The 13,367-nt window shown below is 41.9% G+C and overlaps 1 protein-coding gene across 1 annotated transcript in view; it reads left to right on the top strand.

Annotated features, from left to right (window-relative positions):
• The window catches only part of LOC137401224 (integrator complex subunit 2-like), a 40,133-nt gene that overhangs the window by 23,677 nt on the left and 3,089 nt on the right, over positions 1–13,367 (top strand). Inside the window, exons 14-18 of the mRNA XM_068087629.1 lie at positions 125–240; positions 2,441–2,642; positions 3,770–3,877; positions 5,117–5,315; positions 5,523–5,633. Of these exons, the coding sequence (XP_067943730.1) occupies positions 125–240; positions 2,441–2,642; positions 3,770–3,877; positions 5,117–5,315; positions 5,523–5,633 (736 nt within the window). The remainder of the gene's footprint in view (positions 1–124; positions 241–2,440; positions 2,643–3,769; positions 3,878–5,116; positions 5,316–5,522; positions 5,634–13,367) is intronic.

The following is a 13,367-nucleotide window of genomic DNA, read 5'->3' as shown; positions in this document are numbered from 1 at the left end:
CCTGGCTGTCAGTCAGTTTCTCTGGTTTGTTAAAACTGGATTTTTGAACTGCAATTGTTGTTCTGAAGTTGTAACCATGTTTTTCTCTCATTCATAAATTAATGTCATTTGCTCTCTTTATTAGGCTGCTCTACACCAATATCCCTCAGATGTGTCGCGCAGATATGTGGCTGCCAGATAAGTCTATTCATAGGAGACCAAACCCGCTTGTCCGACAGTTCCAAAAGCTCATCAACAATGGTCTGAAATATTCCAATTTCTTGTTCGTTACTTGTACCACTCCCATTGGTCACCATTTTTACTTGTGTCACCCCATTGGTCACTGTTTTACTTGTGCCACCCCATTGGTCACTATTTTTATATGTGCCACTACCATTGGTCTCTGTTTTTACTTGTGCCACTCCTATTGGTAACAATTTCTGAGTAATCATCTTTATTAGAATACTAGCGGAATGTCCGGTGTTGCACGGGTATTGAAAATCAGCTTATAAACAGTGACAGGTAATGTAGTTGCCGGCCATTAGCCTGGCATATTGCCAATGACTAATTTGAGTAAGCCAGTACTTTGAGTGATTGCCTAATAAGAGCTGTGAGAGTAAGCATAAAATGAGCCGCGCAAAGCGGTATCACGCAAAGCGGTAATACGTCGCGCAAAGCGGTATGCATATTCTCACCCACATAACGACATATATCGCCTCCGAAGTCCATGCATCTCGTGTAGCTCAGATGATAAGATATTTGCCTGGCGAATGGAAAGTTCCGAGATCAAATCCAGCATGAAAAGGACAATGCGTTTCTAAATTCTGATAGCTATAACTGGACAAACCGATGGATACACACAAACTTTAAGATTTATACATATATAGATGAACTTAGACCGTCCATTCAAAAAAATGGTTAGAGGTTAGGAAAACGATTGTATTATAAAGGATTTGAATTTCCAACTTTTAGCACGGAAGGCAGGCACTTGATCATCCCGCCGATCAACCACGTCAAACAACTGCATCGTTGAACCGTACCACTTCACCGCCTCTTGGCAAACCAGAATTATTGTACATATAGTTATTACACCTGACAATCTCTCATGGCACACCAGACTGCCAGGGTACTAGTCTACCATAATATGAGCCGTGTCTGTCTAAAGTCACAGTTACAGGTCGGGTAAAAGATTGTGTCAGATAGGATTCCAACCAGTGACATTCACCTTGGCCACCCGGTACCCTACCACCCGCCTCAATCATTCACCTTCCAGGCTTTTAGAATCATTGTGCATAGATTTATTCTCTCTGTTTTTTTTGACACGATTGACGATCTCTTGCGGCGCACTAGACTGCCATTGTACTAGTAATCATAATATGGGGCCTTATGTTGCTATATAACATACATACGATACGGTGCGCACTAGACTGCCATTGTACTAGTAATCATAATATGGGGCCTTATGTTGCTATATAACATACATACGATACGGTGCGCACTAGACTGCCATTGTACTAGTAATCATAATATGGGGCCTTATGTTGCTATATAACATACATACGATACGGTGCACACTAGACTGCCATTGTACTAGTAATCATAATATGGGGCCTTATGTTGCTATATAACATACATACGATACGGTGCGCACTAGACTGCCATTGTACTAGTAATCATAATATGGGGCCTTATGTTGCTATATAACATACATACGATACGGTGCACACTAGACTGCCATTGTACTAGTAATCATAATATGGGGCCTTATGTTGCTATATAACATACATACGATACGGTGCGCACTAGACTGCCATTGTACTAGTAATCATAATATGGGGCCTTATGTTGCTATATAACATACATACGATACGGTGCACACTAGACTGCCATTGTACTAGTAATCATAATATGGGGCCTTATGTTGCTATATAACATACATACGATACGGTGCGTTAGATTTGAGATGAGATAGATAGCTCAGGAACTATTGTTCATCATATCTCTGTTTCTGAGCAATTTAGTAAATACTAAAAAAGAATTCTACTTGAAAAGAGTGTTATGTGTTGTTGCCTTTGATAAGTGCTAACTATTTATCAGTTTGAATTTGTCGCCTTCCAAGGAATTATTCTATTACAGGTAGTATATGCGCGCCATGCTAGGTGATGCTGGGAGTTAGTGTTTTGCCTGTGCCTGCCTAATATATGTGGATTGGCTATCTTTGTAAAGCATAATTTCAAAATACGAGTTTGCAACAAATTAGTGGTTTACCTTTTTCGTTCATTACACTTACCAGATTTAGCAGGTTTTAGCAGAAATTCCTTATAATTGACTACACTTTACAATAGTAGACAATTTCTATATGAAAGCAGCAAAAGCTTTAATTGGGATCCGATGGGTGCAACAACCACATGAAGTCTTTTTTGCGGTATTTGAATTTTAATGACTTTGCATTTTTTTGTAGAAGAGCTTTCGAAATTAGATCCTATCCATAAGCAGTACATTCAGCTAAGGCTGGTAGCGGAGAGCCTATCAGAGAACACCCTGCCCGTGCTCATGGAGAGTTTGAGGCTCGTGCATGCCTCTTCGAAGGAGCAGATACCACGTCACATGACTATGGTGCTTGCTGAGACATGGTTGGCTTACAGCCGCATTGCCCCTGAGAGGTGCACTATATACATATATTGCAAATGATTTGTCTTTACATAGTTCTCATCGTATTAGACATTTTCTATAAGACTTAATAGGTGTGAGTATCAACTCTCAGAACATTCGATTATATTCCAGCAGCTAATTTTTATACGTGTTTTTCTGGCAAGCATAATACGTCTCAACTTTATGCTTCAACGAACATAGACATTGCTGAAACAAATGCTTACTAAATAAATAAATTTATTGTCATCTTATATCACAGCCAGTGATAATACCAGATGGGAATTGTACACATGGGCGTTACTAGAATTGTCTCTATAATGTATCATAAACAAATTTAAAAAGCATAGTTTTCGTTTTATAGTTTGACAGGACGGAGGTCAAAGCACATAGTTCATGTGAGCTGTTTAGCTGTTACCATTAAAAACACTTGCATCATTAAGAATCTTACTAAAGTCAAATGAAAACTTATTAAATGTTAGCTAATTGAGACTTGTTAATGCTTTGTCATAGCTAAACTTAACCAAAAACCGCACTGACTGCAAATCTTTTATATACCGTATGTTCTGATCTAACTTTGTTACTAACAGGTAGAAAATTGTATGTTGTCATTTTAGCATGTGCTCCCTATTCACATACAATGTACATTCAATACAGTCCCGCGTATAAGCTGCATGGTATTTGTTCTGACATGGTTCATGGATTTCAGTCTGAATAAGTTATGACTTTCACTTTCAGGTCAAATTAATGTAAGCTTGTTATTTCAAAGGATTACAAGCAATAGCATAAAATATATGAGGGGAAAATAGAGCCTAAAAGTTAAAATACTCAATCTGTAATTCGCTGGCTGAAGGCTCTTGTCCCATAAAGGTCGTACATGGTTTTATGATCCTTGGCTATGTTAGTAGTTTTTGTGTTGTTAGCACTGTAAATCTACAGTCCTTGTGACTAAGTGGTAATACTAGCAAGGGAATACAAAGAGTATACAATATAGAAGCGAGTGGGAAAGAAATGGCACTCATAAGGCACCTTGCTTTTGTGTCGAACAAATCCTCCATTTCTCAGAGCCCAAACTATACCAGGTTGTTACTAAATTACAGAATGCTCATGTCTAGTAAAACACAATCTCTTGTTGTTCCAGATTATACCCAGAGACTGTGAATGTATTACGGGGCTACAGTCAATCCCTCAACGAGGATCAACTCATTATAGATCCACTGTTAGTTCTCCAGTGCCTCCACGAATGCAAGTATGTCTCGTGTTTAGTCAGTTGCTAAAGTGTCAGTGTAATGATTTCTATTTCTGGTGTGTAATTGCAATGTCATGCCTTACCTCTTAGCTAGTCTACCCTTATGACTGCCAAACAGGGGGTCCTCGACGACTGTAGCTTGAATTTTAGCGTAAGTCAGAACATAAATAACTATAATTATGTACTGTAAGCTATTGTACTATAATAAAATGCAACAAATAATATAAACAAGCATTTTATTCAAAAAAACAATTCTTTACCAGATGAATTAAAGTAAATTTCAGGAAGATAGTATACACAACCAACATGGCGCATCACTGAGACTTAGTGACACAACTACCCTTAGGACACTTATGTATTCGCCTCATCTAATTTTCGCGTTTTCGCGGAGTCATCCTCTGGCGAAAATTTCATGAGTGAAACTAAACTATCATAACGAACGAGCAAAAACGCGAAATTAAATAGCTCTGTTCATTGGTAGGCCAAGAAACAAATGGCAGCAATCGATCAAATTGCATTATCGATCTCACCCACACGATTCTACCTGCGGTTCACAATCACAAACTAGTCCCAAATTGAAAAAAAATTTCTTACCGGTGAACCGAACCTGAGGAATCTAATTATGTTTGTTCCACTGCATTTATTTTCACATCACTATATTTTCACACTCATCAGAGATGCAAAATTAAGTTGCAGCGAAATTTTACTCTGTATGCTACTCACGAAACTAAATACTAGCGAAATATAAGTGTCCTAGGGTATAACAAAGCATATTCATCGGCATCGTGTTAAAAAGTAGATCCCAGTTGTTTACGTTTTTTCTGAAGCAAAGACATAGGGCGAAATTATGTTTAATATCATCTTTATATTTTTATGAGCGTTTGTAACTGCAAAACAGCGTAAATCGGGACTTTTGTAACCCGAGGACTCCCTGTACTTCCATATGATTGCCCGTATTTCCTGGTCACATTTTTTGTTCTTATATAAAACTGTTTTGTTTCTATCTCAAGTGGATAACTAATCCAGTTGTTTTATATAATGTCTACAGGTTATTAACATCTCCTTTGTCTATGGGTCTCAGCACATGTCTATCTAATCATTATAATCGATTCTAAGGTTGCTAGACCAAGCTTAGGCACTTTAAAGTAAAGCAATGCGTTAAACATATTAGCTAGATATGAATTGAGGTCATACGGTGTGTCATGCTTGCTTGGCTGGCACTTCCATGTGTTGTTATAGGAATCCGGATATACTTACCATTGTGTTGCATCTAGTGGGGGTGTACTCGCGGGCCTCCAACCGCTACTACAACATTCATTGTCAAAATCGAGGCTCGACTGCGCTTACTGAGTCACAGGAAATATGTTACAGTTTGCTCTCGGCTCAAGAGAGCGCAACCCTTCAGATAATGCTTGAGCATTGCTTACCAGATATACAGGTGGGCACTCCCTTTTCTCCTAGTGTCAACCATATCACATCCGCATCACATTAAAATAGATCATGCCTTATAATTCTATTTAAAACCATGTGCTGAAAGTTTACTCTTCGCTTGATGGTTATACTGTTAGCTGTAGTATTTTTGTTATTAAAATAATATTATTGATATATTTACATTATTGGTTGAGTTATTTGGTGCATCGTTTAGCGAGGAGAGAGTATTCTGTGTGACCAACGAGAGATACAGACGCTCATATGCTCGGATGTGCACAAACTCATCATCAACAACCCCTACCAAGCGAAGCTCATTTCATTTCAGGTATTCGTCAATATTATTGTTGGTAGTGCTACTCCCTCTCTTTCTGGTCTAAATAGACCGCTATTGTACTTGTGTGGTTAGTTATTAGCTCCAGTCATGTGATTGGCTGAGGGCTTTGGTGGTGTGATTGGCTGATGGTGTTAGCGGTGTGATAGGCTAATGACTTTAGTGGGGATATTTTTAGTGATATGATTGGTTGATAATTGTGGTATGGTTGGTTGATGTTTTCTTATGACTGGTTGCTGCTCATAATGATATAATTGGTAGAGGTTTGAAGTTGATTCAGCGATGTTACTGTTTGCCTAATCACAGTTTAAGCTTGAGATTTTGCCATCAAGGCCATCTACTGCGAGTTCGTTGTTGCCTACTGTATTTTGTTGTATATCACACTGACCTAAAGGAGTTGTCTTTTCACAGACTGCATTTCAGTGTAAAAATGTCATTTTTATATTCTACAAGTTTCAAACTTGGTGAACTTTAACTGTTTAAAACTTGTTTAAAAGTTTCAAACTTTTATGCACAACAACTTCTCTAATATTGCTGAAGCACATGAATAACTTACCAAAGACAATATTTTCAGGCTTTATTTCTAGCATAAGGCAGCAATGGCAGGTAGCAATAACAGGCAGCAATAGTAGGCAGCAATTATTATAGTAGGCAGCAATAGCAGGTAGCAATAGCAGGCAGCAATAGTAGGTAGCAATTATTATAGTAGGCAGCAATAGCAGGCAGCAATAGCAGGCAGCAATAGTAGGTAGCAATTATTATAGTAGGCAGCAATAGCAGGTAGCAATAGTAGGCAGCAATAGCAGGCAGCAATAGCAGGTAGCAATAACAGGCAGCAATAGTAGGCAGCAATTATTATAGTAGGCAGCAATAGCAGGTAGCAATAGCAGGCAGCAATAGCAGGCAGCAATAGCAGGCAGCAATAGCAGGTAGCAATAACAGGCAGCAATAGTAGGCAGCAATTATTATAGTAGGCAGCAATAGCAGGTAGCAATAGCAGGTAGCAATAACAGGCAGCAATAGTAGGCAGCAATTATTATAGTAGGCAGCAATTATTATAGCAGGCAGCAATGGCAGGTAGCAATAACAGGCAGCAATAGTAGGCAGCAATTATTATAGTAGGCAGCAATAGCAGGCAGCAATAGCAGGCAGCAATAGCAGGCAGCAATAGCAAGCAGCAATAGTAGGTAGCAATAGCAGGTAGCAATAGCAGGCAGCAATAGCAGGTAGCAATAGCAGGTAGCAATAGCAGGTAGCAATAGCAGGCAGCAATAGCAGGTAGCAATAACAGGCAGCAATAGTAGGTAGCAATAGCAGGCAGCAATTATTATAGTAGGCAGCAATAGCAGGCAGCAATAGCAGGCAGCAATAGTAGGTAGCAATAGCAGGTAGCAATAGCAGGCAGCAATAGCAGGTAGCAATAACAGGCAGCAATAGTAGGTAGCAATAGCAGGCAGCAATTATTATAGCAGGCAGCAATAGCAGGTAGCAATAGCAGGCAGCAATAGTAGGTAGCAATAGCAGGCAGCAATAGTAGGTAGCAATAGCAGGTAGCAATAGTAGGTAGCAATAGCTGGCAGCAATAGCAGGCAGCAATAGCAGGCAGCAATAGCAGGCAGCAATAGTAGGCAGCAATAGCAGGTAGCAATAGCAGGCAGCAATAGTAGGCAGCAATAGTAGGCAGCAATTATTATAGTAGGCAGCAATTATTATAGCAGGCAGCAATAGTAGGTAGCAATAGCAGGCAGCAATAGCAGGTAGCAATAGCAGGTAGCAATAGTAGGCAGCAATAGTAGGCAGCAATAGTAGGTAGCAATAGCAGGCAGCAATAGCAGGTAGCAATAGCAGGTAGCAATAGCAGGCAGCAATTATTATAGCAGGCAGCAATAGCAGGTAGCAATAGCAGGCAGCAATAGTAGGTAGCAATAGCAGGCAGCAATAGCAGGCAGCAATAGCAGGTAGCAATAGTAGGCAGCAATAGCAGGTAGCAATAGCAGGCAGCAATAGTAGGCAGCAATAGTAGGCAGCAATTATTATAGTAGGCAGCAATTATTATAGCAGGCAGCAATAGTAGGTAGCAATAGCAGGCAGCAATAGCAGGTAGCAATAGCAGGTAGCAATAGCAGGCAGCAATTATTATAGCAGGCAGCAATAGCAGGTAGCAATAGCAGGCAGCAATAGTAGGTAGCAATAGCAGGCAGCAATAGTAGGTAGCAATAGCAGGCAGCAATAGCAGGCAGCAATAGCAGGCAGCAATAGCAGGTAGCAATAGCAGGCAGCAATAGCAGGTAGCAATAGCAGGTAGCAATAGCAGGCAGCAATTATTATAGCAGGCAGCAATAGCAGGTAGCAATAGCAGGCAGCAATAGTAGGTAGCAATAGCAGGCAGCAATAGCAGGCAGCAATAGTAGGCAGCAATAGCAGGCAGCAATAGCAGGCAGCAATAGTAGGCAGCAATAGTAGGTAGCAATAGCAGGTAGCAATAGCAGGTAGCAATAGCAGGCAGCAATAGTAGGTAGCAATAGTAGGTAGCAATAGCAGGCAGCAATAGTAGGTAGCAATAGCAGGCAGCAATAGCAGGCAGCAATAGCAGGCAGCAATAGCAGGCAGCAATAGTAGGTAGCAATAGCAGGCAGCAATAGCAGGCAGCAATAGCAGGCAGCAATAGCAGGCAGCAATAGTAGGTAGCAATAGCAGGTAGCAATAGCAGGCAGCAATAGCAGGCAGCAATAGTAGGCAGCAATAGTAGGTAGCAATAGTAGGTAGCAATAGCAGGCAGCAATTATTATAGCAGGCAGCAATAGCAGGTAGCAATAGCAGGCAGCAATAGTAGGTAGCAATAGCAGGCAGCAATAGTAGGTAGCAATAGCAGGCAGCAATAGCAGGCAGCAATAGCAGGCAGCAATAGCAGGCAGCAATAGTAGGTAGCAATAGCAGGTAGCAATAGCAGGCAGCAATAGCAGGCAGCAATAGTAGGCAGCAATAGTAGGTAGCAATAGTAGGTAGCAATAGCAGGCAGCAATAGTAGGCAGCAATAGCAAGCAGCAATAGCAGGCAGCAATAGTAGGTAGCAATAGCAGGTAGCAATAGTAGGTAGCAATAGTAGGTAGCAATAGCAGGCAGCAATAGTAGGTAGCAATAGCAGGCAGCAATAGCAGGCAGCAATAGCAGGCAGCAATAGCAGGCAGCAATAGTAGGTAGCAATAGCAGGCAGCAATTATTATAGCAGGCAGCAATAGCAGGTAGCAATAGCAGGCAGCAATAGTAGGTAGCAATAGCAGGCAGCAATAGTAGGTAGCAATAGCAGGCAGCAATAGCAGGCAGCAATAGCAGGCAGCAATAGTAGGTAGCAATAGCAGGCAGCAATAGTAGGTAGCAATAGTAGGTAGCAATAGCAGGCAGCAATAGTAGGTAGCAATAGCAGGCAGCAATAGCAGGCAGCAATAGCAGGCAGCAATAGCAGGCAGCAATAGTAGGTAGCAATAGCAGGCAGCAATAGCAGGCAGCAATAGCAGGCAGCAATAGCAGGCAGCAATAGTAGGTAGCAATAGCAGGTAGCAATAGCAGGCAGCAATAGCAGGCAGCAATAGTAGGCAGCAATAGTAGGTAGCAATAGTAGGTAGCAATAGCAGGCAGCAATAGTAGGCAGCAATAGCAAGCAGCAATAGCAGGCAGCAATAGTAGGTAGCAATAGCAGGTAGCAATAGTAGGTAGCAATAGTAGGTAGCAATAGCAGGCAGCAATAGTAGGCAGCAATAGCAGGTAGCAATAGCAGGCAGCAATAGTAGGTAGCAATAGCAGGTAGCAATAGCAGGCAGCAATAGCAGGCAGCAATTATTATAGCAGGCAGCAATAGCAGGTAGCAATAGCAGGCAGCAATAGTAGGTAGCAATAGCAGGCAGCAATAGTAGGTAGCAATAGCAGGCAGCAATAGCAGGCAGCAATAGCAGGCAGCAATAGTAGGTAGCAATAGCAGGCAGCAATAGTAGGTAGCAATAGTAGGTAGCAATAGCAGGCAGCAATAGTAGGTAGCAATAGCAGGCAGCAATAGCAGGCAGCAATAGCAGGCAGCAATAGCAGGCAGCAATAGTAGGTAGCAATAGCAGGCAGCAATTATTATAGCAGGCAGCAATAGCAGGTAGCAATAGCAGGCAGCAATAGTAGGTAGCAATAGCAGGCAGCAATAGTAGGTAGCAATAGCAGGCAGCAATAGTAGGTAGCAATAGCAGGCAGCAATAGCAGGCAGCAATAGCAGGCAGCAATAGTAGGTAGCAATAGCAGGCAGCAATAGTAGGTAGCAATAGTAGGTAGCAATAGCAGGCAGCAATAGTAGGTAGCAATAGCAGGCAGCAATAGCAGGCAGCAATAGCAGGCAGCAATAGCAGGCAGCAATAGTAGGTAGCAATAGCAGGCAGCAATAGCAGGCAGCAATAGCAGGCAGCAATAGCAGGCAGCAATAGTAGGTAGCAATAGCAGGCAGCAATAGCAGGCAGCAATAGCAGGCAGCAATAGTAGGCAGCAATAGTAGGTAGCAATAGTAGGTAGCAATAGCAGGCAGCAATTATTATAGTAGGCAGCAATTATTATAGCAGGCAGCAATAGTAGGTAGCAATAGCAGGCAGCAATAGCAGGCAGCAATAGCAGGTAGCAATAGCAGGTAGCAATAGCAGGCAGCAATTATTATAGCAGGCAGCAATAGCAGGTAGCAATAGCAGGCAGCAATAGTAGGTAGCAATAGCAGGCAGCAATAGTAGGTAGCAATAGCAGGCAGCAATAGCAGGCAGCAATAGTAGGTAGCAATAGCAGGCAGCAATAGTAGGTAGCAATAGTAGGTAGCAATAGCAGGCAGCAATAGTAGGTAGCAATAGCAGGCAGCAATAGCAGGCAGCAATAGCAGGCAGCAATAGCAGGCAGCAATAGTAGGTAGCAATAGCAGGCAGCAATAGCAGGCAGCAATAGCAGGCAGCAATAGCAGGCAGCAATAGTAGGTAGCAATAGCAGGTAGCAATAGCAGGCAGCAATAGCAGGCAGCAATAGTAGGCAGCAATAGTAGGTAGCAATAGTAGGTAGCAATAGCAGGCAGCAATTATTATAGCAGGTAGCAATAGCAGGCAGCAATAGTAGGTAGCAATAGCAGGCAGCAATAGTAGGTAGCAATAGCAGGCAGCAATAGCAGGCAGCAATAGCAGGCAGCAATAGCAGGCAGCAATAGCAGGCAGCAATAGTAGGTAGCAATAGCAGGTAGCAATAGCAGGCAGCAATAGCAGGCAGCAATAGTAGGCAGCAATAGTAGGCAGCAATAGTAGGTAGCAATAGTAGGTAGCAATAGCAGGCAGCAATAGTAGGCAGCAATAGCAAGCAGCAATAGCAGGCAGCAATAGCAGGCAGCAATAGTAGGTAGCAATAGCAGGCAGCAATAGCAGGCAGCAATAGCAGGCAGCAATAGCAGGCAGCAATAGCAAGCAGCAATAGTAGGCAGCAATAGCAGGTAGCAATAGCAGGCAGCAATAGCAGGCAGCAATAGCAGGCAGCAATAGCAGGCAGCAATAGCAAGCAGCAATAGTAGGCAGCAATAGCAGGTAGCAATAGCAGGCAGCAATAGTAGGTAGCAATAGCAGGTAGCAATAGCAGGCAGCAATAGCAGGCAGCAATAGCAGGCAGCAATAGCAGGCAGCAATAGCAAGCAGCAATAGTAGGTAGCAATAGCAGGCAGCAATAGCAGGTAGCAATAGCAGGCAGCAATAGCAGGCAGCAATAGCAGGCAGCAATAGCAGGCAGCAATAGTAGGTAGCAATAGCAGGTAGCAATAGCAGGCAGCAATAGCAGGCAGCAATAGTAGGCAGCAATAGTAGGCAGCAATAGTAGGTAGCAATAGTAGGTAGCAATAGCAGGCAGCAATAGTAGGCAGCAATAGCAAGCAGCAATAGCAGGTAGCAATAGCAGGCAGCAATAGTAGGTAGCAATAGCAGGTAGCAATAGCAGGCAGCAATAGCAGGCAGCAATAGCAGGCAGCAATAGCAGGCAGCAATAGCAAGCAGCAATAGTAGGCAGCAATAGCAGGTAGCAATAGCAGGCAGCAATAGTAGGTAGCAATAGCAGGCAGCAATAGTAGGTAGCAATAGCAGGCAGCAATAGCAGGCAGCAATAGCAGGCAGCAATAGCAGGCAGCAATAGTAGGTAGCAATAGCAGGTAGCAATAGCAGGCAGCAATAGCAGGCAGCAATAGTAGGCAGCAATAGTAGGTAGCAATAGTAGGTAGCAATAGCAGGCAGCAATTATTATAGCAGGCAGCAATAGCAGGTAGCAATAGCAGGCAGCAATAGTAGGTAGCAATAGCAGGCAGCAATAGTAGGTAGCAATAGCAGGCAGCAATAGCAGGCAGCAATAGCAGGCAGCAATAGCAGGCAGCAATAGTAGGTAGCAATAGCAGGTAGCAATAGCAGGCAGCAATAGCAGGCAGCAATAGTAGGCAGCAATAGTAGGTAGCAATAGTAGGTAGCAATAGCAGGCAGCAATAGTAGGCAGCAATAGCAAGCAGCAATAGCAGGCAGCAATAGCAGGCAGCAATAGTAGGTAGCAATAGCAGGTAGCAATAGCAGGCAGCAATAGCAGGCAGCAATAGCAGGCAGCAATAGCAGGCAGCAATAGCAAGCAGCAATAGTAGGCAGCAATAGCAGGTAGCAATAGCAGGCAGCAATAGCAGGCAGCAATAGCAGGCAGTGAAGGTAAGATAGCACCATACCGATGTGTGTAAAGGCTTAGATTCTAAAGATGTATAAACTGTTAATAAATACTATAGTTTATGCTGTCCGAAATGAACTGTCAGAAATAAAAACTTGTGTTTCTTTACTCGAGCAAAAGTGAGTTAAACGTATTTGATAGTGATTGAAGAATGTATTCAATGAGCGAAATTTCATTGCTCAAATACCATAAAACCTCTAATTGAACACAGTGGCGCTCTATTTTTCAACCCTTCCTCTATGGTGGCGGTCAATTGGAGGTGGTGTTCAAATAGAGGCCATTGTATTTTTCAAATGGCTCGTCAGAGTTTTGGGAAGATAAATTTAGCCCTTTTAGGAAAAAAGCAAATGTTGTCTATATTTTGCCTTCTTTTTTCGGTGGAGCGATATTAAACCTTTTGGATGCAATAAATCTGTCAACTTCTACTTGGCAAAGATCTCTTAATAAATACACATTTAGAAACCGAGACATACATGTATCTTTACTAGTTGATATCTATTGCTTGCAATTGACCTGCGATGATATTATAGCCTGTGTCCTGCTTTGCAATTTGTAAGAAATTTTAATTTTTATTTCGTTATAAATTTGAAGACAGTTTTGTTTTATATCTACATGTATATTTACCACTGTTGAATAAAAGCTCATTGCACGCATTGACATGTTTGCTACAGTTTGCAGCCAAAACTAGCTTTTTATGTGGAATAGAAGAGGAGTTATGAGCGTCGATCAATTGTACGATCAGATTACTGCAATGATGCTATCAAACAATATGCTATAAATCTGCTAATTTATAAGTTATACAATGATAATCTATCAAATGCTTCAAATATATATTTTATGGACAAGTGATGTAAACTTATACTTTGTACTAGTATAAAGTATCCTGATATATACTTTATTATACAGTCAAACATGGATAACTCGTCCACGGATAGCTCGAACACATGGTTAATTCGAACATTTCCTTTGGTCCGTTCCCACGTAATG

Source organism: Watersipora subatra, chromosome 1 (assembly GCF_963576615.1).
Source record: "Watersipora subatra chromosome 1, tzWatSuba1.1, whole genome shotgun sequence".
Lineage (NCBI taxonomy): Eukaryota > Metazoa > Bryozoa > Gymnolaemata > Cheilostomatida > Watersiporidae > Watersipora > Watersipora subatra.
This window is presented reverse-complemented; position numbering and strand designations above follow the sequence as displayed.